The sequence below is a fragment of the Enhydra lutris genome, unplaced genomic scaffold (genome assembly GCF_002288905.1).
Source record: "Enhydra lutris kenyoni isolate GAN:26980312 unplaced genomic scaffold, ASM228890v2 scaffoldscaffold5, whole genome shotgun sequence".
Taxonomy (NCBI): domain Eukaryota; kingdom Metazoa; phylum Chordata; class Mammalia; order Carnivora; family Mustelidae; genus Enhydra; species Enhydra lutris.
In genome coordinates this window covers 50,756,745-50,780,043 of record NW_019154089.1, presented here as the reverse complement: position 1 = coordinate 50,780,043, position 23,299 = coordinate 50,756,745, and the positions used below count along the sequence as shown (strand labels likewise).

At 37.8% G+C, this 23,299-nt stretch overlaps 1 protein-coding gene across 1 annotated transcript in view; it reads right to left on the bottom strand.

Annotated features, from left to right (window-relative positions):
• The window catches only part of LOC111141158 (LMBR1 domain containing 2), a 43,237-nt gene that overhangs the window by 6,900 nt on the left and 13,038 nt on the right, over window positions 1-23,299 (bottom strand). Inside the window, exons 5-16 of the mRNA XM_022493518.1 lie at window positions 20,673-20,840; window positions 19,226-19,436; window positions 17,090-17,164; window positions 15,929-16,042; window positions 15,378-15,561; window positions 12,139-12,320; window positions 11,467-11,600; window positions 9,837-9,942; window positions 9,077-9,174; window positions 5,375-5,478; window positions 3,924-3,970; window positions 2,620-2,725 (exon numbers count right to left, since the gene is read on the bottom strand). Coding sequence (XP_022349226.1) covers window positions 2,620-2,725; window positions 3,924-3,970; window positions 5,375-5,478; window positions 9,077-9,174; window positions 9,837-9,942; window positions 11,467-11,600; window positions 12,139-12,320; window positions 15,378-15,561; window positions 15,929-16,042; window positions 17,090-17,164; window positions 19,226-19,436; window positions 20,673-20,840 — 1,529 coding nt within the window. The remainder of the gene's footprint in view (window positions 1-2,619; window positions 2,726-3,923; window positions 3,971-5,374; window positions 5,479-9,076; window positions 9,175-9,836; window positions 9,943-11,466; window positions 11,601-12,138; window positions 12,321-15,377; window positions 15,562-15,928; window positions 16,043-17,089; window positions 17,165-19,225; window positions 19,437-20,672; window positions 20,841-23,299) is intronic.

Genomic DNA, 23,299 nt, shown 5'->3' with positions numbered 1-23,299 from the left:
CTCCCTTGTAGCTAGTCTAAGCTCAGAAGCAGGTACAATGTAAAGATTCAATTATTGTGAATCAGAATCAACATTTAACATATGAACTATGAAATTGTTCATTCTCAAGTTTCAGCTGGTTTCATGGTGAATCCAGGGGTCCCGTATCTCAGTTCTCAGCTAAAATTTCTTTAACATGTACTCAACTCAAGCTCTTCAAGAAAGGCCTGAGTCTTCTTCCCAGGAGACAAGAGTTTAGGCAAGCTAAATCCAACAGAAATAAAATGCAAACACAGTATTTACTTATAAATTTTCTAGTAGCTACATGAAAAAATAAAAAGGAACAGGTGAAATTAATTTTAACAGACTTAATTTAGTTCAATATATCCAATATATTATCATTTCAACATGGGGCACCAGCCTCATTGTAATTGCTCAATGGCCACCTGTGGGTAATACCGACCATCCTTGTCAGTACAGATCTACTGAATTCTCCATTCTCTCTATGTGGATGGGCTGGGTTTTCTTCATAAACAAACCAAATTTTCACGAAGTTCTTCTGAGCAGTCCAATAGCTTCAAAAGAACTTTGTGATATAGCTCTTTTTGAAAACTTTAGGCAAGCCAATTCAATTCTATCTTACACTTTTGTCATCTTGGACTCTGACCTTCATCTTTTCTCTCATTCATTCAGCAAATATTGGTTGCCTCCCATATTCCAGGTTCTCTTCAAATCAGCATCCTAAGGCATTGTGTTCCCTTTTCTCTTGAAGATTCTCCCACACTCCCACATCTTCCTACCACATCAACCTCTACTTAAACTTCTAAATCTTTGTACAGTCCCCTCTCTTTTTCCTAGTTTTTTTTTTTTTTTTTTTGAAAGATCTTATTCATTTATTTGACAGAGATCACAAGTAGGCAGAGAGGCAGGCAGAGAGGGGGAAGCAGTTCTCCGCTGAGCAGAGAGCCCAATGCGGGGCCTGATCCCAATACCCTGGGATCATGATCCGAGCCAAAGGCACAGGCCTTAACCCACTGAGCCACCCAGGTGCCCCCCCGCCTTTTTAAGATGTTCTCTGAAAGAGAGAGAAAGAGACAGAAAGAGAGGGAGAAGCAGGCTTCCCACTGAGCAGGGAGCCCGACACAGGGCTCAATCCCAAGGCCCCGGGATCATGATCTGAGTGGAAGGCAGACACTTAACTGGCTGAGCCATGCAGGCACCCCTCTTTCCTCGCTTTAACTAAACCTTTAGCTCTCTCCCATGTCTTCTACCCTAAATCTCATTCAAACACATCCTTTCCTCTTCATCTCCAGGATCACTGGTTATCTTGGGCCCTCATTTCTTTTTTTTTTTTTTTTTAAGATTTTATTTATTTATTTGACAGAAAGAGAGAGAAAGCACAAGTAAGCAGAGTGGCAGGCAGAGGGAGAGAGAGAAGCACACAGGCTTTCTGCTGAGCAGGGAGCCCAATGCAGGGCTTGATCCCAGGACCCTGGAATCCTGACCTGAGTCGAAGGCAGCCGCTTAACCAACTGAGCCATCCAGGTGCCCCTAGGCCTCACTTCTTGATCGCATTACCAAAACAGACATTAAATTGGTTCCTTTGTCTCACTTCCCTGGAAATCATGCTTGATGTTCAAATTCACCTTCTGAAACCAAAGATCTGAGCATGCTCCTTTCCCGAATTAAATCTTAACTTGATTTGAAAGTCTTCACTTCTGAGCATGGTAATAGCTACTTGCCCAGCTGTCCTTGCAGCCTCCCCTCTCATCAGGCTCCTCATACTAAATTTAGGATCTTGTGACAGAAACAAACCTGCATTCTCCCAAAGGTTCTCTTAAGTCACTCATTCATCTTTCTGCCTAAAACCCCTTCACTGGGCAAAGTACCATTCACTCCCAAATGCTGAGTTAGTATTACTCTATCACAGAAATCCTTTCCCTATAAAGAACTCTTTTTCTATCCCCTCGGTTGAGTTCCCTCAGCATCGGGAGTGTACCCTTCTACTCTCTCAGCATTCCTGCATCTCCCCCAAAGACAAACCTCCTTTGCCATCTACTCTGGGCAGAGTCCCGGGCAAAAACATGTTTCTTACCACCTTCCCAGGGGCAGATGGCAGGGTCAAGGGATATGGGGGGGTATCTTAACTCAAACCACTGGCAAATGTCTTCTACTTGGTTATCAGTCCCTCACAAAATTAATTGGCATCCCAAGGACAGGAAATTTATCTTCTCTATATCCCTGTATACCTGGGAAAGTATCTGACATAAGGGTCAGTCAGGAAATGGTTATAAAAATGACTGAATTGCCTACATCTACTACCAGAAAAGTAAAGAACAACAACCAGGTAAATCGTAGAAATCAACACCTGCCTACAACATGCCTGGGATAAGTACTGGTATTATTTAGGGTCGTAAGATTACAACTATTCATGCGTTGTCCCAATTCTCCATCTCTTATAAGAAACGCATACTTGAGTTTCCCTTTCCTTCTATACACTGAGGGATGAAAAACGAAAGACAATGCAGAACCACCTCTACAGTTCTCTAAAGGCATTTCTGAATGGATACCTTCTCAGTCTCTATGCAAGCAAGTATTAGGAAAACAACTTCTAAGGGAACTAGAAAAGAAATGACTTACATCGGGTGGTACTAAGATCTGAGAGGCTTGACTCTTTCGGGTCAACATGAACATTTCTGTTTCTAGTGGAATCTTCTCTACTGTGTCCATAACGTTCTTTCCACTCCTAAGTCAGAAACACAAATAAATAAATAACAGAGGAACTCACAGGCAGAAACTAATTCATCAGTGTCAACAGACTATAGAGTTAGAGAATTTAGTTACTTTTATCAGAAATTCACCAGATAATCAGTATGATTAGTATAGTACCGTGAAAATTTTCAAAAATAATTTTTGTCTCTGAACTTTTTTCCAAATGAAAATTTACAGACATTTTTGCTAGCTATAATTCACCTGTTTAGTTCTTCTGTTTAAAATGTCAAAACAACATGACAGCTACAACTGGCTTACCTTGACCACATAAAAGTTATGAGAACTAATAGTTCATGAGATGTTAACAAAATCTTCTCCCATATAAATAAACTACAAATATCAGAGACCTGAAAAGTCACTTTCAAAAGCAAAATTAAAGTTGTATACAAACATGGTTAGATAGGTATAATCAAACCATATGAAGTGGGATGCTACTCAGTCAATTCTTAGAACTGAAAGGAATCTTAGAGGGCACCTTGTTCAACCTCTCCTGCCGTGTAGGGTTTCATTCTAAAATAGCCATGCCATTGGCTCTCTTATTAGATGACATGGAAGTTTCTATTGCAAGCAGCCCATCACAGTTTTGATAAACTGAGGAAGACAGAAATTTTCACCAAGAGGTGAAATCTATCTCCAGTAACTTCCACTCTCTGGTTCCAATTATGTCTTCTGAAATAAAGAACAAAGCTCCTTTTTACATGACACACACTAACATATATGAAGACAACTATCATGTCTCCTTCTCTGAGTCTTCAATTCTCCAGTATAGATATACCCCGGTGTTGAAAATTTGTGGTAACTGTTGACTAAATTTTTCTAATTTTCTGCCTTTTCACTCTCTAGGAGGAAAGGACTGAAGAAAAATTGAAGAGGAATACAATTAATGCATATGACCAAAAAAGCGTAACAATTTCAAAGCAATCAAAATGACTTTAATAGCAAGATTGCATGAATTTATTAATTCTCTCATTAAGTATTCACACAGCACTGACCTTAGGCAAGAAACTGCTAGACGTTGGACACAAAGTAATTTAATACTAATGGCTTTTTAGAACAGGTCTACACTGTTCCCACGGTTCTTTGGTCTTTAGCCAATTCTTAATCAGTAAAATTCTTACCATTACTTCACATTAGTCTTTAGGTTACAGCAAATTAACAAGTACTATACTTACTCTTCTTCGATTTTCACCTTCTTCTTGCCTTTGCCTTTTTCTCTTCTCTAGAGACAGAAAAGTGGTCTCAAATTTGGTATAACATGGTTTAATTATACATAGAGTAACTGAAGTAAAGGTATCAGGCTATGACCAATTTCCTTTAAATTACTACAAAGTCAAAAGTAATAGGTTATTGTTGGAAAGGACCTTAGAGGTCACCTAATCCACAGAGAATATCTCCCATATTTTTGTTGGAGATGACCTTTAGGCCTTGTCTAACAGTTTTAGTGAGGAAAAAGTTCTTCCTCATGGTGATCTCAAATTCTGGATAACTTATTTTTCTTCGCCTTACCTTCAAAATGAAGTTGATACTTCTTTCTGCATAAAAGTCCTTTCCCTTATTCTCTTCAGGCTACAAACTCAGTTTTGTTTTGGCGGGGGGGGGGTTGTTTGTTTTTGTTTTTGCATAAGATACATTCTACAGTTGCATAGTTCTGGCTATCCTTCTCTAAATACCTTCTAATTTATAAGTTCTACTCTTGAAATCTTACCCAGGACTGAATATGATACTTCAGATGAGATCTTAATTAATGTTAAAGGCAGTAGAACCATTATATCAACAAGACCGCACCTTTCTAGGAGAGAATTTGAAGGATACAACAGCTTCTATTGAAGCTACAACATATTTTGGCTGACATTTAACTTATGATCACACAAAAGCTCCAGACCTACGTAGGGGAATGTCTAGGAACCAATGTCCCCACACTCGAGTTTTGTTTTCTTTTTTCCCTGCCATCACTCAAACACCAGTAAATTTGATACATTCAGTGTTGGGATTAGATTCTAGTGGAGGGCCATGTATTCTAACAGGGTGTTAATGTTCATCGCATTCTCAAACCCAGCCTTGGCCTGAATGATTTTCTGTGCGGTATCAAATCAATAATTCTTTCAACTCATGAATTTTATAGTTGTACTGAGCCTGGCAAATCTGTTTCCACAAAAACACCAAAATGACTCCAATGCCATCCAAGAGAATTATTTAGTTAAGGATAGACTAAATTTCTGCTGCAGTATTTCTTAAAGATGGATGAAACCCCCATTTGTTTTCAAATTATTTTTGCTATGAAGATTGTACATAGATTTTTAGCTAAAAAACATTAATTTCTCTTTTTTAAAATATTTTTATTTATTTGACAGAGAGAGAGCATGCACACAAGCAGGGGGAGCAACAGAGGGAGAGAGAGAAGCAGGCTTTCCACTGAACGGGGAGCCTGATATGGGGTTTGATCCCAGAATCCTGGGATCATGACCTGAGCCAAAGGCAGATGCTTAACCGACTGAGCCACCCAAATGCCCCCCAAAACATTAATTTCTTAAGAGAGATTAAAAATTACAAATTATACAAACACTAATGTTGTATTTTGAGTCTTAGAGCTTTCCTTTCATTAATTTTAAAAGACAAATCTTACCTCGTCTGATTAATTCTTTTCCTTCATCAACCAAGTCTGATGTCATATCATTATCTCCCATGAACTGCTGGAAACCAAGTAGATTCAAACAACGGGTTCCCAAACTAATAAAAGTAGATTTTTTAAAAGACATGCATTATTTCTCATTGTAAATGTTTAGATAAACCATTATTTAGTATTGTCACCCCAAAGAAGCCTATATTTTATTATTAGTTATCATAGCAAGTTACATAGTTATTCTTGTCTTTCTTCAAGAAGAACTTATTTCTCTTTCTAAGTTTATATAGCAGGTACTTCCCTGACATGGTGTGCACCATACCCAGATTTCTTCCAAAAATAAATTGATTTGGGCCATTAGTATACCTTCAGAAAATTATTACACAATACAAAACAATGGCTATAATACAAATGCAACGGATTCTTCTCTTATATTCGAACAATTTTAATGCTGAAAATACACAGAAAACCAGTATTCCCAAGTGTAAAATAATCTGGTTTAGAAAAATCTTAATTATGCAAGTTGATTTTCATGTTCAATTTTTTTTAATAACCTGAGAGCTAGTCAATTCCATTTAAATAACTTTAATTACACATTCAGAATTTATCACTATATCTTATCTGAGGGCTATTATTTTATATTATTTGGTATTTACTTTAAACCTCACTGTTGTATAGGACAAGAATACTCTGAAAATATGACATTCAAGGAAAAAAGCAATGGCTGGATGGGCAGGATTCATATTTGTTAAGGTCCTACTATATACATCAGCCAATTTACAGATACTCTCTTATTTTATTCTTACTGTAATCCTAAGAAATAATCACTTTACAGATAAGAAAACAGAGGCTCAGGGGGTTAAATACTTGCTAATGATCATTTAGTAAGTTTTAAAGCTGGGATTTAAATCCAAGACAAAACAAAGACCAAGTTCTTTTTATTGCCTTAGTTTTCAGATGTTTTCACTGATATACTCCTAATGGTATAAGCCTGAACACATACATGGAGCCAGAGGGGGAGAGAGGAAGAAGGAGAAAGCGGGGAATGAAGGTGCGTGGGTGTTGGTGGGGGTGGAGCTTGGGGTGTGCGCACGCTGGGAGGAAAGAAAATAGTACAGCTGCTACAAGAAAGTGAAGGTCTTCCATTTTACATGACCAATATGTAAAAAACCTGACTGTGTAAATCTGACGATGTGGAAAAAAATAATAATGAATCTCCATGCTTTAATATACCATTTACCATTGAGCAACACTGGGGTTTTGGGTAGGCGGTCATACCAATTCAGTGACTTTAAAAATTCCCTTACTATTTTCATCCTTGTGGGAATATGATACCCCAGGGTGAGGAACCCCAAACTGGATCCTTGACTGTGGGACGGTCATAACTTTTTCTAAAGTGTCAGGAAACAGCCTTATACGCTCCACGCAGTCAAATCTGGATATTAATTCTGGGAATGGCTGTGTTGTTAGTAACATGGAATTAGTAGGGTGCCTGGGTGGCTCAGTGGGTTAAGAATCCAACTGACTCTTGACTTCAGCTCAGGTCATGATCGCAGGGTGGTGGGATCGAGCCCCTCGCTGGGCTCTGTGCTCAGCAGGGAGTCTGCTCACGATTCTCCCCCTCCTCTCTCTCAGCCCCTCCCCCCTCTGTGAGCGTGCGCACCCGCTCCCTCTTTCTCTCTCTCTCAAAAAATGAATAAATAAATCTTAAAAATAAAACAAAACACGGGAATTGACTAATTATGGCAGCATTTCAAAAGAAAATGAAACCTATGAAGAAAAGAAACCTATGAAGCAAGTTACCATTAAAGTGTCACTAAGGCAATTGCTTCATATGTCTCTATTAGATAGAGTATCTATTTTGAGACATAATTTGAAAATTAAAGAATCTGGCCTTTCTTTTCCTAAAAGACAAACTGGCCCTCAAAGTTTATCCCATTTAACTCTAAAACAAAACCTTTAATGGATTAATAATTTTCCTTTTAGACATAATAAATCTTTATATTTAAGATTTTATAGTTGATAAAGCACAATCCCACCCATCTATTCCTTGATCCATATAATAATCTACTAATGTAAGCAGAGATGCTAATCTTGCAAACATAACTACTAACATGTGAAGTCCTAAATCACACATCACAAGCTCCTAATGTTTCATTACTAGTTTTGTAAACTTTTAAAATAAATAAACTAAGTTTTGGACATGTGAAATACAGTCTCTTCCTTTACCACATCATTTTCACAATGATGACACATTTTCACAAACCTATTGTCTTTTCTATCTTCAGAAAAAAACTTGAAAGTTAGATGTACTATCATCAGTTCATATTAACAGTTTTATTTTAAAAAGTAATCTTTTATTTTACCTACAAGAAGGTAAAATGTTTTAAAACATTCAATAAAGAATTTATTTCAAGTAATACTTGTCTGTTTACTCAATAGCTTCTTATTGAGTATACATATATTATCTGTAATAACTATATAACAGTATTAGAAGATATAAATGAAAAGTGATGAAAATCACTTTGATGAAACATTTTCATCAGAAAAACAAACTGACTAACATCAACAAATTAATTTTTAGGGGCACCTGGGTGGCTCAGTTGGTGAAGTGTCTGACTCTTGGTTTCATTCAGTTCAGGTTGTGATCTCACGGGTCATGGGATCCAGCCCTGCCTCAGGCTCCACATTCAATGTCGAGTCTGCTTGGGATTCTCTCTCTCCTCTCCTTCTGCCCCTCCTCTACTCGCAGATGCTTGCACACTCTCTCTCTCTCAAATATATAAATAAATAAATATTTTTTTGAGTGGTCTTTTTGGCATGTCATGGAGCACTGAAGCAGTCAGTGAAGAGGGAAGACCCAGCACAGGATAAGGGCCTCTGACATGTGCAAGTAGGGAAGACAGGGTGTTAGAAACTAAGCACATCTGTCTTTACCTGCTTTTGAGTCATACCCTAGCCAACAGTCAATCATTTTTTTCTAATCCTATAAAAAATAGTAGCCTGTGTCCTTTCCAGCCTTGTATGTACGGCCTAATTACAATTGCTCCCCATCTGATGTTTGGTGCTGGCAAAGGTCTGAGGCCCCTAAAAACCCAGCAATGACTATGGGGAAAGCCCTAAGGCTCATTTATATTACTGGATAAAAGATGGGCATGGGGGTATTTTTTTTTTTTTTATTTTAAAGATTTTATTTATTTATTTGTCAGAGAGAGAGAGAGGGAGAGAGAGCAAGCACAGGCAGACAGAATGGCAGGCAGAGGCAGAGGGAGAAGCAGGCTCCCTGATGAGCAAGGAGCCCGATGTGGGACTCGATCCCAGGACTCTGGGATCATGACCTGAGCCGAAGGCAGCTGCTTAACCAACTGAGCCACCCAGGCGTCCCATGGGGGTATTTTATAAGCTACACTGCCTGTCAGTGTTGAAGGCCAGAACTTAGAGTTAACATTCTGTAATCAATCCTACCACTTTGTAGCCTAAATACTTGTAAAAGAATGACTATAATTCTCTTAAAAAAACTTCAGAGGGAGAGCCTGACTTCATCACTTAAACAAATCCTTTAAACTACATCCAGTACCCCCAAAGCCACAATAAAACAAACAACAACCAAAACCTAACCACTAAATATTTAAAAGAGTTTTAAGGAGAAAGGATATCCAGATTGGACAAGAGAAAAAAAAAAAAAAGCAATGTTAAGCTTCTTACCTAAAGTAAGTAGCGATGCAGAGAATTACCACCAACATGGGATAATATATGTAGAATCCATCTGCAATAAAGGATAAAACTTTCATGGAACCCATAATCTAAAGAGAAAAAAAAAAAAAAGAAGAAGAAGTTAAAGTCATACAGTTCTGTATTTTTCATTCTTTTCCACCATTAGAAAATTCACTCATAACCAACCATATTAACAAATTTGGACTTCTCACAAAGTAGAAACAAAGCACTAAATGGACTGATTTTTAAGTTCTCATCACAAGAAAAAAAAAAAACTTGGAAGTACATGAGGTGACGGATGTCAACTAAAGATACTGTGGCAATCATTTCAAGATAGATACGTATATCAAATCATTCTGCTGCACACCTTAAACTAATGCAATGTTATATGTCAATTATATCTGAATTTGCTTATGTATTAAGGTTTTTACCTAATTAATATTTTGTGAATATTATTGAAAATTATCGTGTACTGAAGATGATAAATATAAAAGCTAATAATGAGGTCTACTGATACTACTCGGCTGCACAACCTATGTGAACCAAAAAACTTTTTTTTACGATAAAAGAGAGCAAGGAATTTTTATAGTGTCATTAGTATTACATATACAACTTTTAAAAGAAAGTGTGATATTAAAAAAAAAGATCCTAATCACACTACAGAACTCTGCTGGGATTAAAAAGAAATTCCACAATAATACATCTCATAGAGACAACAACTCTAAAAAAACTGTGTTCTGACCATACTTACAGATGTATAAGCAGTTGGCTGTGTATTCTGGTGAGAGATGGATGAGTCCATATGAGTCAAACCCAAGAAATTAAGACACAAAGGAGGAGTCAAGCGGCAAAATAACCTGTAGTAAGCATTGATAAACAGAGTATATTAAAAATATGGTAGCAAAATCCATTTTATTATATTGAAATATAACTATTATTTTCATCCTTTTGTATTGTATTTATCTTAAATTCTTAATGTGAACTGTCCTTACCTGAGAGACATTCTGAAAATCCTATTAATTGCATTTCCCTAAAACATCAACACCTACATGGCAAAGTTCCGGCCTCAGGCTGCCTCCTTTGGTGGTGTTTACCACTGCTTTAGCCTCAGAATTTCTGGATGCACTTCTTCCAAGTCTTTCATCTGTGTAATCTGTCTCAGTATGGCAAGGACAGCAACATCCTCAAGGGGAACTATACTCACTACACAAAAGACCTAAAGTTGTATCAAAGTACACCACTCTGACAAGTTCAGGTACAAAGAACTGCTAGAGCTCAGTTTTGTCCAGCCTCACAGAACTAGACTTGGAGACTGGGGGGACAGGAAAATGGAGGATGTGAATACAAAGAGGCAATATGAGGAGTTATTTTGTGTGATCGAACAATTCTGTATCTAGATTGTGGTGGTGGGTACATGAATCTACACAAGAACACACACACACACAGATGAAGGATAAAAACAGTGAGAACTGGGCGCCTGGGTGGCTCAGTGGGTTAAGCCTCTGCTTTCGGCTCAGGTCATGATCTCAGGGTCCTGGGATTGAGTCCCGCACTGGGCTCTCTGCTTAGCGGGGAGCCTGCTTCCTCCTCCCTCTCTCTGCCTGCCTCTCTGGCTACTTGTGATCTCTCTCTGCCAAATAAATAAATAAAATCTTTTTAAAAAAATGGTGAGAACTAAATGAGGTCTATAATCTAATTAACAGTAACCTCTCGGTGTAAAATCCCTGCTTTTGATATTGTACAATGGCTATATAAAATGACTCCATTCGGGGAAGCTGGGTGAAGGTTAATAAGACTCTTTGTACTATACTTGCAACTTCCTATGACTCTATAATTATTTGGAGAAAAATGGTAAAAGAAAAAAACCTTCAAGATACTTCAGACATGGATTCCTCTGTGAACTTCCCGAGGTCCACCCTTTATAAATACCATTATGACTGATTAAACAATAGGGACAAACAATAGCCCAAGCTAGAGCTGTCACTCTACCCTCTTGCTAAATCTCTTAGCAAAGACTATTCTTGTTCATTTTCATAAGCCCTTTATGATGCAGTTTGATGCCATGGGATCTCAGAACCCTCTAGGTCTCACTTCGCCTCTAAACTCTCAGATGGTCCTAGTATTTACTAATCTATTTATTGAATCTCTTATCTGTAAATCCTGGCTGTCTTTCCTTTCCTCCCTAACCTAGTAAGCCTGTGAGTAACCTTAAACTTCAAGGAGGATTTAGCTAGCAACCAAACATCTAACTAATGCTTAAACCTAATCAACAAGCTCACATAAACACAGGTGTCAGTGGAACACCCATGAAGGACAAGAAATAAATGAGAGATCCAAAGAATGTGAGTCAGTCCCGTGTATCCAAATACCATCCCACTTACATGCCACTGAAAAGAAGGCTGTAAGCATCAGTCTGGTGATGTGAGGCCAAGTAATAATAGTTAAATACACGAATCCTGAACACAGTAGAATAAACACAGATGCTGAGAAAGAAGATGGAAAGGAAGCAAGCAATCTGAAAAACAAGCAAAACCAGTTTAAGATGCATGGACTCGAGCACTTTTGTATGTTCCCAAGCATTATCCTTTATTCCCAGCTAACATTTATTGACAGTCTGAAATTTAAACACAGTAGCAGTTTTTCTTAACCACATAAGAAAATGAATTTATGAAAAAAATCTACATCTCAACCCATTCAACATCCTGTCCATGAGTTTCAGATCTACCTCCTGAAGTGAGCCCATTCTCCCACTCCCTTGGCCATTCTCCCCATGAAGACTCTAAGTTATATAGCTTCACTGGCATAAACAGGATCAAAGTATTCTTAGAAAAGAATTTTGCACTATTTTGTACCCTATCATCTCTCCTCAAACACAGTTGTAAGTTTTTATAGTCTGGGTAAATGGATGAAGCTCATTTTTGAAAGTCTGAATAGTAACACTGCAGGGAACTTCACTGCTTTCCTCATTACTAGAATATATAAAGAAAAAGACAATAGTTAAAAACTATACTATGAACTGACACACATTTATGACAGATATAAAATCAACTGACCTCGATATAAATATAGTTGTAAGTTTTTTCCGCCAGCTGTATGAAGACTGCAAAGAGGGATAAGACAGGTGTCGTACTAAAGAATGTGCATTCTGACCACACAACAATCACAGAGAAGACGGACAAAACCACGGCAAGTATCCTATAAAACCATGGTCGCAACAGACATTCCCAGTACCATTCTGGAAGAGAAAAGAAAAAGATGATTAGGAAAACCATAAAGAGGAACACAGTATTCACCCTGTTTCAAAATATTCCGTACAAGATACATAACTGCAAAGAGGAAAATATTAAGTTCACAGGGCAGGAAGCAGGCAGATCTCCTCATCACCCAATAATCACCAGGAATGTGACAAACTGACATCACGTGCCTCCAGCCATGGAACACTGAGAACAACACTATATCACTGCAGCAGTATTTCCACCAAAAATGCAAAACTTGCATCCAACCGGAGGAAGTATCACACTCACATTCCGGGACACCCGATAAAACACAGGCCTAGAGTCTCCAAAAATACCAATGTCAGAAAACAGAAAGAGGCACTGAGACTTTGGTCCAGATGAAAGGAAATTAAGGGGACATGACACCTGAATGAGATGCATGATCTGGGATTTTCAACAAAGAATATTTTGGGACCATTTACAAAATCTGATTAAGGTCTATAGATAACAGTTGTTATCAAAGTTCATTTCCTGATTTGGTGATTGCATTTGGTTATATAGGGAAATGTCTCTTATTTTAGAACATAGATGCTGAAACATTTAGGAGCAAAAAGTCATCATATTTGGATTCAACTCTGAAAAGATTAAGGAAAAATATATACACAGAGAGAAAGATAAAGCAAATGGATATGGTAAACCGTTAACATGTGGAGAATGTGGGTGAAGGATATACAAGAATTCTTTTTACTATTCCGGCAACTTTCAGTTCAGTATGACTTTAGGTAAAAAATAAAAGATAAGAAAGTTCCCCAAATTGAAAAGCTGTATTTTCACTCCATTCACAGAGGTGTGGAGCTCTTTCAACCCTACTCTCCACATAGTTCCTGGTGAGTTCAAGGTCCACACTGGTGATCCTTTTTTTCAATACCCTGGGGTCTTCTTTCAAATTCAAACCTTGCCCTCCTTTCCTCCTGTGATCTCATCTTCCACTGTGCCTTCACAATTCATTCCCATGGCCATCCCTAAACCTCTTACCGTCAAAAACTCCTGCCCTTTTAATCTCATTACAGTGGCCCTGTTTCCAGGCAATATCTTCACCTAATATTCCAATTCCACTGACTGACCTTACCTGAACTAATACTCCATTCATTCTCCACCTTTTGTATTGCCGTCTTAACACCTGGTATCCTATTGCTTTCTTTACCAGCTCCGATTCCACAATCTTTGAGGATAATTACTCTCCAACATTCCAATTTCTTTGCCCTTTCTTCTTCTCTGCCCTTGCTAAGTGAAACCACACCCTGGTTAAATCCAACCTTCCGGCTGCTCTGGGAGCTGCATTCTGCAAAAGACACACATACCTTTGTGGACTTTTTTCACTCTAAATGTTTAATCCCCAGCTTCAGGTGGACCCTGAGCACTGCCGGGCTAGCTTACTACAATTCACCAATCCTCTCCCACGCCTTCTCTCCTTAGCAACTATTTTGTACCTTTTCTTCTTTCTTCGACTCTCCAAAATTTCTTCCCCTACACTCATTCTGAGCATTTCACTGAGAAGCTGGCAGAAGGGAGCCTCCCCAAGTCCCCACCACTATCTCTTTTTACCTGCTCAGGTACATTTGTGCCTTACTTCCTAATCGAAGGGCATTCTCTGCACTGTTCACTATTTCCCATTTCATCTCTCCTCCTCATGGACATCATCCCAGCCATTCTCTTCTCTCATTACATTTCCTCTAAGGTATCATTCCCAAATTACATGCTATAATTGATCTTGACCCTGCCATCCTCCTTCAGCTAGTACCTCTTTTCTCTACTCCCTTTTGTAAGCAAAACATTTTGAGAGTTTTCTATTCTCCCAGTTTCTAATGGCTCTTTAAACTCTAACTGGGCTTTCTTATTCCCTCCACCTCCACGTCACTTCTCTGAAATCCAGCGGTCAAGGCTTCATGGGCATGACAGTAGACCCATCCACATCTGGAAAGGTACTTTACATATCCCTTGCCACAAGACACCTCACCATCCCGCTTTTCCTCCTACTTCACTGGCCACTTCCCATTTAGCCTTTTCCTGGTTCCTCTTCATGAAGCTGAAGTCTACCTTATGTTGTGCCTCAGCTTGGTCTTCAGAGTTTGTCTTCTCTCTCCCAATCACTTCTTTGTTGATTTTATTCTGACCCAAGGCTCACTGATACACTGATGACACCCTGATTTATACTTGTAGACCAGACTCCTCCCCTGAACTCCCATTTCTACAGCCAACTACCTGTTCAGCACCTTCTTCACACCTTTATGAGTACATTGCCTGTTTTTCTCACTCCATAAAGAGGAAGTTGTCTTTACATTTATTGATATATAACAAGCGCCCAACAACAGATAGCATATATGTTCTCAAATATTTGTTAAATGAATGAAAAGAAGTATTTCTTTTATCCAATTAGAAAAGATCTTGGCTGAAGTTTTCCAAGATATGTTATGGCCATTATGTCTTTGTACTCAAAACCAAACATGAGAAAGAGAATCAGATGAACATAATTGTTATTTAGATAAATAAGGTAAATGGAAGTTCTAATACTATGACACTTTGGTATGTTTTCATTAAACTCTTCATATCAAATTTGATAATTTGAAGAGTGTCATAAATAATCATTAAAGAAAATGAAATAATTATGACTACTTAGTGTAGGTCATGTAAATAGACCAACAGATGCAAATAAAGAGGACTTCTTAGGGGAATAGTTTAGTAGTATATAAAGACTGAAGAAGGGACCCAAGCTTGTGATGTAAAATTGCTTAAAATTCTATTTTAAGTATATATTATGATTACATAATATTCCTGATGTATGCATATATTTTTGCACAGGATTTTGATTAACTTTGAAGTAACAGTGCAAACTGAGAGATTATCTGTTAATATAACCAATAATTTTAGAGGGGGATGTTTATCAGACACATAATATTACCACACGATATATGTCAAGTAATACAAATACAATTCAACTCTGCACTGGTGAAAATATATACTTTTTTCCTTTAGAAAAAATTACCATTAAATTTTGAAATTTATGTCAAATTACATACCAACTGTAGGATTATAAAAATACTGGATAAATTTATTTTCTGGCTCTGGTGACTGGAAGGTGTGAACAAACTGATGAGTAGCACTAGTTTCATTTTTTGCTACATCTTCTAGATAAAACGCTTGCTCTAAAAGAATCCGCCACTGTACTTGAGTTCGACGGTGCCTCTGAACTGAATAAATCACCTATAAAAGAGAACGGAGGGTGGGGGGGGGAAGGGGGCAGGATATATCGGTCAGTGTTCTGATCCAACAGTGTTTCAGGAAGATGCTGGTTATCACAACAATGGCAAAGTGTTAGTGGTTATTTGCTGGGTTGGGCCAAGGATGTTAATATTCTAGGATATATGTAACAATTCGGCTCAGTGAATAATTCTCCCTCCCCAAATACCAAGAGTACCCCTGTTGAGAAATACACAGTTAAAACACAGGATCAAAGCACAGAATCAAAGAAAGTTTCAAATATACATTTATTCCAAATTCCCTTTTTGTGGGCAGTAATTATAAAACTAAGATCCTTAGCAAGCAAAAAAGCTATTATTAATAAAGTTACCTGCTTATGTAGTTTTACCAGACTCTTTTCACTTGGATAGGTATTATGCTTTTCATCAAAATCTTCATAATCATCCATGTTCCTACCCATTTTTTCCTGATACTCTGTAGGGCACTAAAAGGGACAAGCACTAAATTTCATTTGCAAAAAACTTAAAATTTTATTTTTACAATAAAATCTTCCATTCCTGGGCATATCTAATTTACTCAAAAACATCTTCCTCCTTTACTGGCATCTCTAAACAGCTGGACTTTTAGTTGCTGACATTTCCTTCAAAATATTTTAGATGTATTGAGTATCTTCTTACCCCTATTAATATTAACCTTTATGATCAGATATACTTGCTATGGTAGGGTAAGGGAGCTAACCTACATGAAGCAACTAGTATTTGAAAAGATTAGGCTATGTAGGCACCTGATCAATTATTTTCCTACCTAAAATGAAGACAAATCACAACAAATCCAAGATGCTGAATTTTTAAAGGTGTGGTACAGAAAAACAAACACATAAATGATTTGGAGTCATCTGCCCTATCAGTCATTCATTACTTATCTGAACTTGGGCAAGTTACTTTATCTCCCTGAATTGATCTCAAAAGATAGCAATGTAAGAGAAATGATGAGAGAACTTATTCTCACGACCATTATCTTAGCTGAAGGGAACACTAGCTAGTAATAATACAACAGATTTAAGATAGAGGAAAAGAAATAGTTCAGTGGTTCTATGGTTATAAAGACAATGACTGAGCAGCTCATTTTTGGAATAATCATTTTGGAAGTATATAAATAGCCCTAATTCAACCCCAATGCAGCAGAACCTTAATTGCATTGCTTCCTGTTAAATATCTCATAGGGTCATTCAGTTTACAATGTACTTCATATGTCATAAACTGACACAAAGGAAGTAAGTGAAAGAGAACATTGGGGCCCTAGTTTATTAAGGAGGTATGCCTGTAGTGACCACATTCAATGACACTTAGAAACTGTAAAGGTCCATCTCCATTGTTGAGTCATAGCAATTACTACACATCATTTACCATAACCTCTACAACTACATTTCAATGAAAAACATTGCCAATAATTAAATGTCAAACTTGTAATAACAACTGGAACAAATTCTAAGTGCAAATTACTACTGGTTTATGAGGATATGCTTAATTACCTTTTTAAGTATTGTATCCACACATTTTCTCAATGGGTGATTATACTTGATGCTTTCATTCACTTTGCGAACCTCCTATAAAAACAGTAAGCGGAATAAAAATATTTCCATTTCTATACATCATACATTTCAAATGAGACTATTCTAGGTACTATATATGTTCTCACAAGTTTAATTCCAACCCAGACTACTCAGCATATACATGAAGCTCCATTCACTGAAAAAAGAGTTCTTAAGAACATAAGTAAAAATACATAGTTCTAGAATAGCAATACCTATACCCTGAGGTTTTTACTACTTTCTAAGATTTATTCCCTTATCATTTGCTTACTTGGTAGACAAAGATGAGTAAATGTTATAAAAAAGTCATGAAGGACCAGAAAAACTGTGATGCTGTGCCCCTCCACCTTGCTTAGGAAGCTCAAATATCTCATTATCTAAAACACACTAAAGAAACCAGAGGAAGCAACAGGCAACAAATGTCACAAACCACCTCCTCCTTTCCAACGACTTATTTGTTCCACATTTGTTTATTAAGAACACACTGGATGCCAGCAGTCACCACAATCCATGCAGGAGGGTGCTGTAGGAAGACATGATGTTACAGGTCTTTAAAGACTGTCAGCTGGTGGTGCGGTGATAAGCAATTCAGTGAGTATGAAAGCTATAAAAGTATAAAGGGGGTCAGGGAGGGGAATCTTTAGAACCAGTAGTTCCCAAAGAAGAACAATATTCTATAATAGTAATGAGTTTTTTTAAAAGTGAGAACCACTGTTTTAGACAAAAGAAATGGCATGTTCAAGGGCTGGGCGGCAAGAGAACTGACCAGGGTATTAAAAAGAACATTCTGATTGTAGAGGAGACAATGGCCCTACGGGATACAAAACTGGAGGCAGGGAACCCATCTGGCATATAGACAAAATTATGAAAAAAATCCACATATAACCAAAAAAATCACCTCCCTTAATATATGGAAAGTGCTTACAAATCGAGCGAAAATTAGGAAGACACCTAAGAAATACTATTGGTCAATAAATGTCTGGAAAGCTAGTCAAGCTCACTAAAAACAACTACAAATTTTAAAAATAAGAACAGTTTTCTGGCAAAATTATATAGCCTCTTTGAAAGGTAAATTAGCAATACCCATCAAAATTTAAAATATGTAGACCTTATGAATAATCTGTACCAGTAGATATTGCTCCTGTTGAGAGTTTAGCTTAATGAGGAAAACAGACATTATTCAAAAAGAAACGGTATGGAAAGCGCTGTGTAATCTAGCAGCGGAGGCCTTCTGATAAACTGATGACTTAAGCTGAAGTAAAAAGCAGGAGGAGTAAGGTCAGCCAGCCAGAAGAGGGAGCAAGAACATTCCAAACGGCCTGTCTAAGGCTCCAAGCAGAAGTGCACAGGGAGTTTCAAGGAACTGAAAGTACAGTGTGACCGGGGGAAAGGAGGGTGAGCACCTGAGCAGCACTTGATCAGGCCAAAGAAAAGCAAAGCGCTCCAGACGGCCTTAGTAACAGTTTACCTGAGGTCAGTGAGTGAGGCCTAAATGTGGGAATGACAGGAGAAGACCTGGGTTTTTAAAAGACGCTTGAATCATCACTGCATTAGTTTTCTAGTATGAAATTGCCTTGAAGTTTTGTTGACTTAGCACAACTCTGAATATGAACCATACAGTCTGGTTATACATTGTACATAAAAATACTGTATTTTTCCTTAAAATTCTTAAACCATATTATATAAAATTAAGTACTGAAATAGTTAACTATTGATATTTACTATACCTGTTATAAATTTAAGGTTCCTTTAAAAGTTCCTAACTTCTATGAAGTGTACAAAGTATTTGAAATATTGCTTATTTTCTTCATATACATTTAAGAGTAAAAGAGGGAGCTATTCAAAGTTCCCTAGATGACAATCATAATGTTGCACTGTGAACAGATTTGCACCGAATCTTTGGTGGTTGGAAGATGGAGGGGACATCTCATGAAGCTGAACAGCCAAAAGGAAGTCATGCTAATCGTCTGGATATTCTGAAGGACCACACGTGACCACAGGGTAAAGCCCACAGATGTGCTAACAGCAGCAGCAACCAACCAAACGTGACTGGCCGTAAGGTTTAAACTTGCATACCTCCATGACATCTTCTAAAGTCTCTTCCGCATCTGCTTTCTCTGTCATCAGTTTGGCAGCCTTAAAATACGTTTTCATAAGTAGATAACCTCTTTTTGCTCCATTCCAGTATGACCGAGGAATTTCTACCAAACCATACCCTAGCAACAACACGAGAAGGAACAGGCCCCATGTATTTGCAGCAGCTATCCCAATTGTCTGAAGCTGGTTCCTAAGAGGAAACATACGCAGATGGTGTGATAGATAAATTTTTCCAACAAAATGTAACATAAGACTAACCAGCATTAAATGATTTTTTGAGAAAACAGCCCTAAAGGATGGCTAGGATTTTATATGAAAAAAATTGTATCTTCCAAGACTCAGCTACTCTTTTAGCAACAGCCAAAAGATAATCTGTGTGTTTTAAGGGGAAGTAAGAGCGTGACTGCAGAAATAGACTAACACAGGAAACTCTGCTTCCATTATAATTAAAATTAGAATGTAGGATAATTCCTGGCAAAAAATATATATATTTTGTTCAAAGAAAAGAAACTTTTTTTCTTTTCATTAGGGGCTATCTTATTCACCATTAAACAATAGAAGCCTGAAAAAATTTTAAAGCCTAAAAATTTTTAAAATTACTTTGAGGCACACCTACACAAACCTCAGGAATGCAATAGTGAGAATTATCATTTCTGCTCTATTCCTAATTTCTGAGATCTCTTCATATGTATTATATAGATTGCAAGCATAATATAGATTTCAATTTTATTATTATGTCTGAATCTAAGGTCAGAGAGAAATATGCCCTCAAACTACAGTCAGAACAAAAGAAAAAAATATTCTCAAGTTCTGAGGCACTGAGGTGGCTTAGGCAGTTAGCGTCTGACTTTTGGTTTCTGCTCAGGTCATGATCTCAGGGTTGTGAGATGGAGCTCCACATGGGGCTCTGGCTCAGCATGGAGTCAGCTTGAGATTCTGTCTGAAGTCAGTTTGAGATTCTGTCTTTCCCTCTCCTTCTGCCCACCTCCCTCTCAAGTGTCTGTGCGCACTTGCTCTCTCTCTAAAATAAATCAATAAATCTTTAAAAAAAATACTCACAAGTTCCAATGAGAAAGAAAACTAGTTATTTTGTCATATACAAAATCATACACCTGAACCTAATAGTACACTGTATATTAACTAACTGGAATTTAAATAAAAACTTAAAAGAATTCATAAGGGTTAACACGGAGCTATTAGACAAAGCATTAGTTCTTCATCTAATAGCTATATTTAAATATATTACTTCATTTTTTCTTCTTAGTAATAGGGATTACTCTGATTTTCTTCTGGGGGAATCTATAAAACACGTGACTTGATATGTTTATCAATGAAATGTCTGTTTATCAGCATATGTAAGATAAAAATAAATTTTAAAAAATGCAAATACACACAGAAACAATGTTAAGAAGACAACTTTTCTTACCATTCTAAGTGCAAATGTGGGTTTACAGCTACATAAATTAAAAATGCTCCAAAAATCAGCAAATAGGTGCCATAATAGATTGCATTCTCGATCAGTGCAGTTTTGATCTTTCCAGTGATGGAAAACCCTCCTGATCTTGCATATGACTGCATGAAAGGTAACAGAATCCTAGATAGTTGGAAAAAATATGATTAAAGAAACAACTGATATGTCTATTTAACCTCAAAATAGCAGGATTATGTAAACCTCAATTTCAATGTGCAGTTTTCATAAATAGGTATGATTTTTAATAATTATTAATAACACAAACTCTAATAGATGACTGAGTATTTTTGTAACATTAAATTTTGGAGAAAGCAAAGCACATTTCTGGGAGCAAAACAGGTCATAATGACCAGCAGAGAGTACAACAGTGTGAGGGACTTATAATGAATCTTAAAAAAAAAAGGATTTGAAGTCATTATAAAGACTTTGGACTATTCAGACAATGAGGAATCTTTTTCTTTATAGGGGACATGATCAAATTGAAGTCTTCTATAAACTGATAAGGCTTCAGCAGGAAGAATGGACTGAAAGGGAACAAAACCGGGACTACGTGGGAGAGGTAAGGGGTGGTGATGTGGTAAGAAGCAGGAGGGGCGAAGACTGGCTATCAATACACTGATTTGAAGTACTTAGGACACATCTCAAAGGAGCTGAAAAACAATCGGAGGGTTTTGAAGGGGCAGGGGGTGGGAAGTTGGGCCAGCCTGGCGGTGGGTATTGCGGAGGGCACGTATTGCATGGAGCACTGGGTGTGGTGCATAAACAATGAATTCTAGTACACTGAAAAGTAATTTAAAAAATTAAAAATTTTTTAAAAAGGAGCTACACAGGAAGTAGTTGGCTATCCAGCTTCAGAATTCAGGAGAGAAGAGTGGAAACACAGATAAATTCAGGAGTCCTCACCACATCAGTGGTACTGACGTGACACCCGTAGATGACATTTAGAAGGATGAATATGTAGAAGGAGAATGAAAGAGCTGAGGCTGAGCCCTGAGAAAAATTATCTTTTAAGGGACAGGGAGAGAAACAGGAGGAGAAGAAGCCAGCAAGGGAGACAGAAAGAACAGCAGAGAAGGATGGGAGAAAACAAGGAGCATATGGAGAAGAAAACAGGAGAAGGAAGTATTTCAAAGTAGAGAGAGAAAACAATAATCAAATGCTACCAAGAGGTCAAGTCAATGAAGACGTGTGTGAGAGGAGAAGTGGGGCTAGAAAACAGGCTTCAGTGGGTTGAGGAAAGAGTGAACAATGAGTAAACGAAGACAGTACATGTAGACAATTCATTTGAGAAGTTTGGCTGGATAGGATAAACTGTGGCATAGTCACATCAAGGAAGCTTTTCCAGAAATGAAAAAGAATACTGATACACACAATACAACACAGATGAAACTTCCAAATTTGTGAGCCCCAAAAGAGATGCAGAAAAATACATACCATACAACTCTGCATTTACAAAGCCCCAATTGGCAAAGCTAACCTATAGGGATGGATGTCAGAATCATGGCTACCCTTGGGAGGATATGACTGGGAAGAGGGGTATGAGGAAAGCTTCTAGATGTAGCATAAACATTGTTAATGTTCTATAATATCATCTGAGTGCTGGCTATCCAGGTGTATTCACTTTGAAAAAAGTGAAACTAAACACAATCTGTCACCTTTCTGTACCAATTTTTACTTCAGTAAAGTCTCCCTCCAAAAATAAGCTGTGATGAGTAGATCGATGAGGTTAGAAGCCAGGAAGTTGGAAAGGGTTGCATTTGAGAGATTTTTGGGCTTTTTCTTTCTTTTTCTAAAAGGATGAGAGAACTCTGTATTCTTTGTTGAAATGGAATGCGAGTATAGGTAACAAGAGTTGAAGGAGATGGGTCCCTATTTCAGGAAGAGGGATTTCACTCTGAAGTCACTTTGAGAGTCACTCATTCTTTGAGAGGAAGGGAAGAGGTTGGGTTGGTAGGTGTGCTGGTGAGAGGCTGAAAGGGCTGTCATCTGATGACTTCCATTTTCACTGTGAAGTAGAAAACAAAGTTCTCTGCAAAGGGAAAAGGTGATTGATTCTAGGACGTAAAGCAGAGAGAAAGAGCCACAAAGAGAACAGCAGAGGTCTGAAGTCTTGCTGTGGAGAATGAAGAGCGAGAGGACTAGAGATACAAAGGAGGAAAGTCTGGCAATGCTGAGGGCCCAGATGAGTTCAATGAACATGAATTTACGGGGCGCTACTCTACTCTACTGTGTAATTTTTCTCTTGCGATGTTCAGTAGCTTCAGTTTTAGAGCTTAGTTGCCTGCAGAGTATCTAAAATGCTCAGTACATAGTGAATAATGTGTTTGGAGCACAGCAGAAAGACAAAGTTTCGGTGCACCTGGGTGGCTCAGTTGATTAAGCCTCTGACTCTTGATTTTGGCTCAAGTCATGATCTTGGGGTCATGAGATGAGGCCCCACCACAGGCTCCATGCTGGGAATCTTAAGATTCTCTCTCTCCCTGTCCCTCTGCTTCGCCCACCACCCCCTCTTAAACAAGCAAACAAAAAGACAAAGCTGTAGTGAGTGGAAACATTGTGAATACATGGGTGGCTACAGCTAA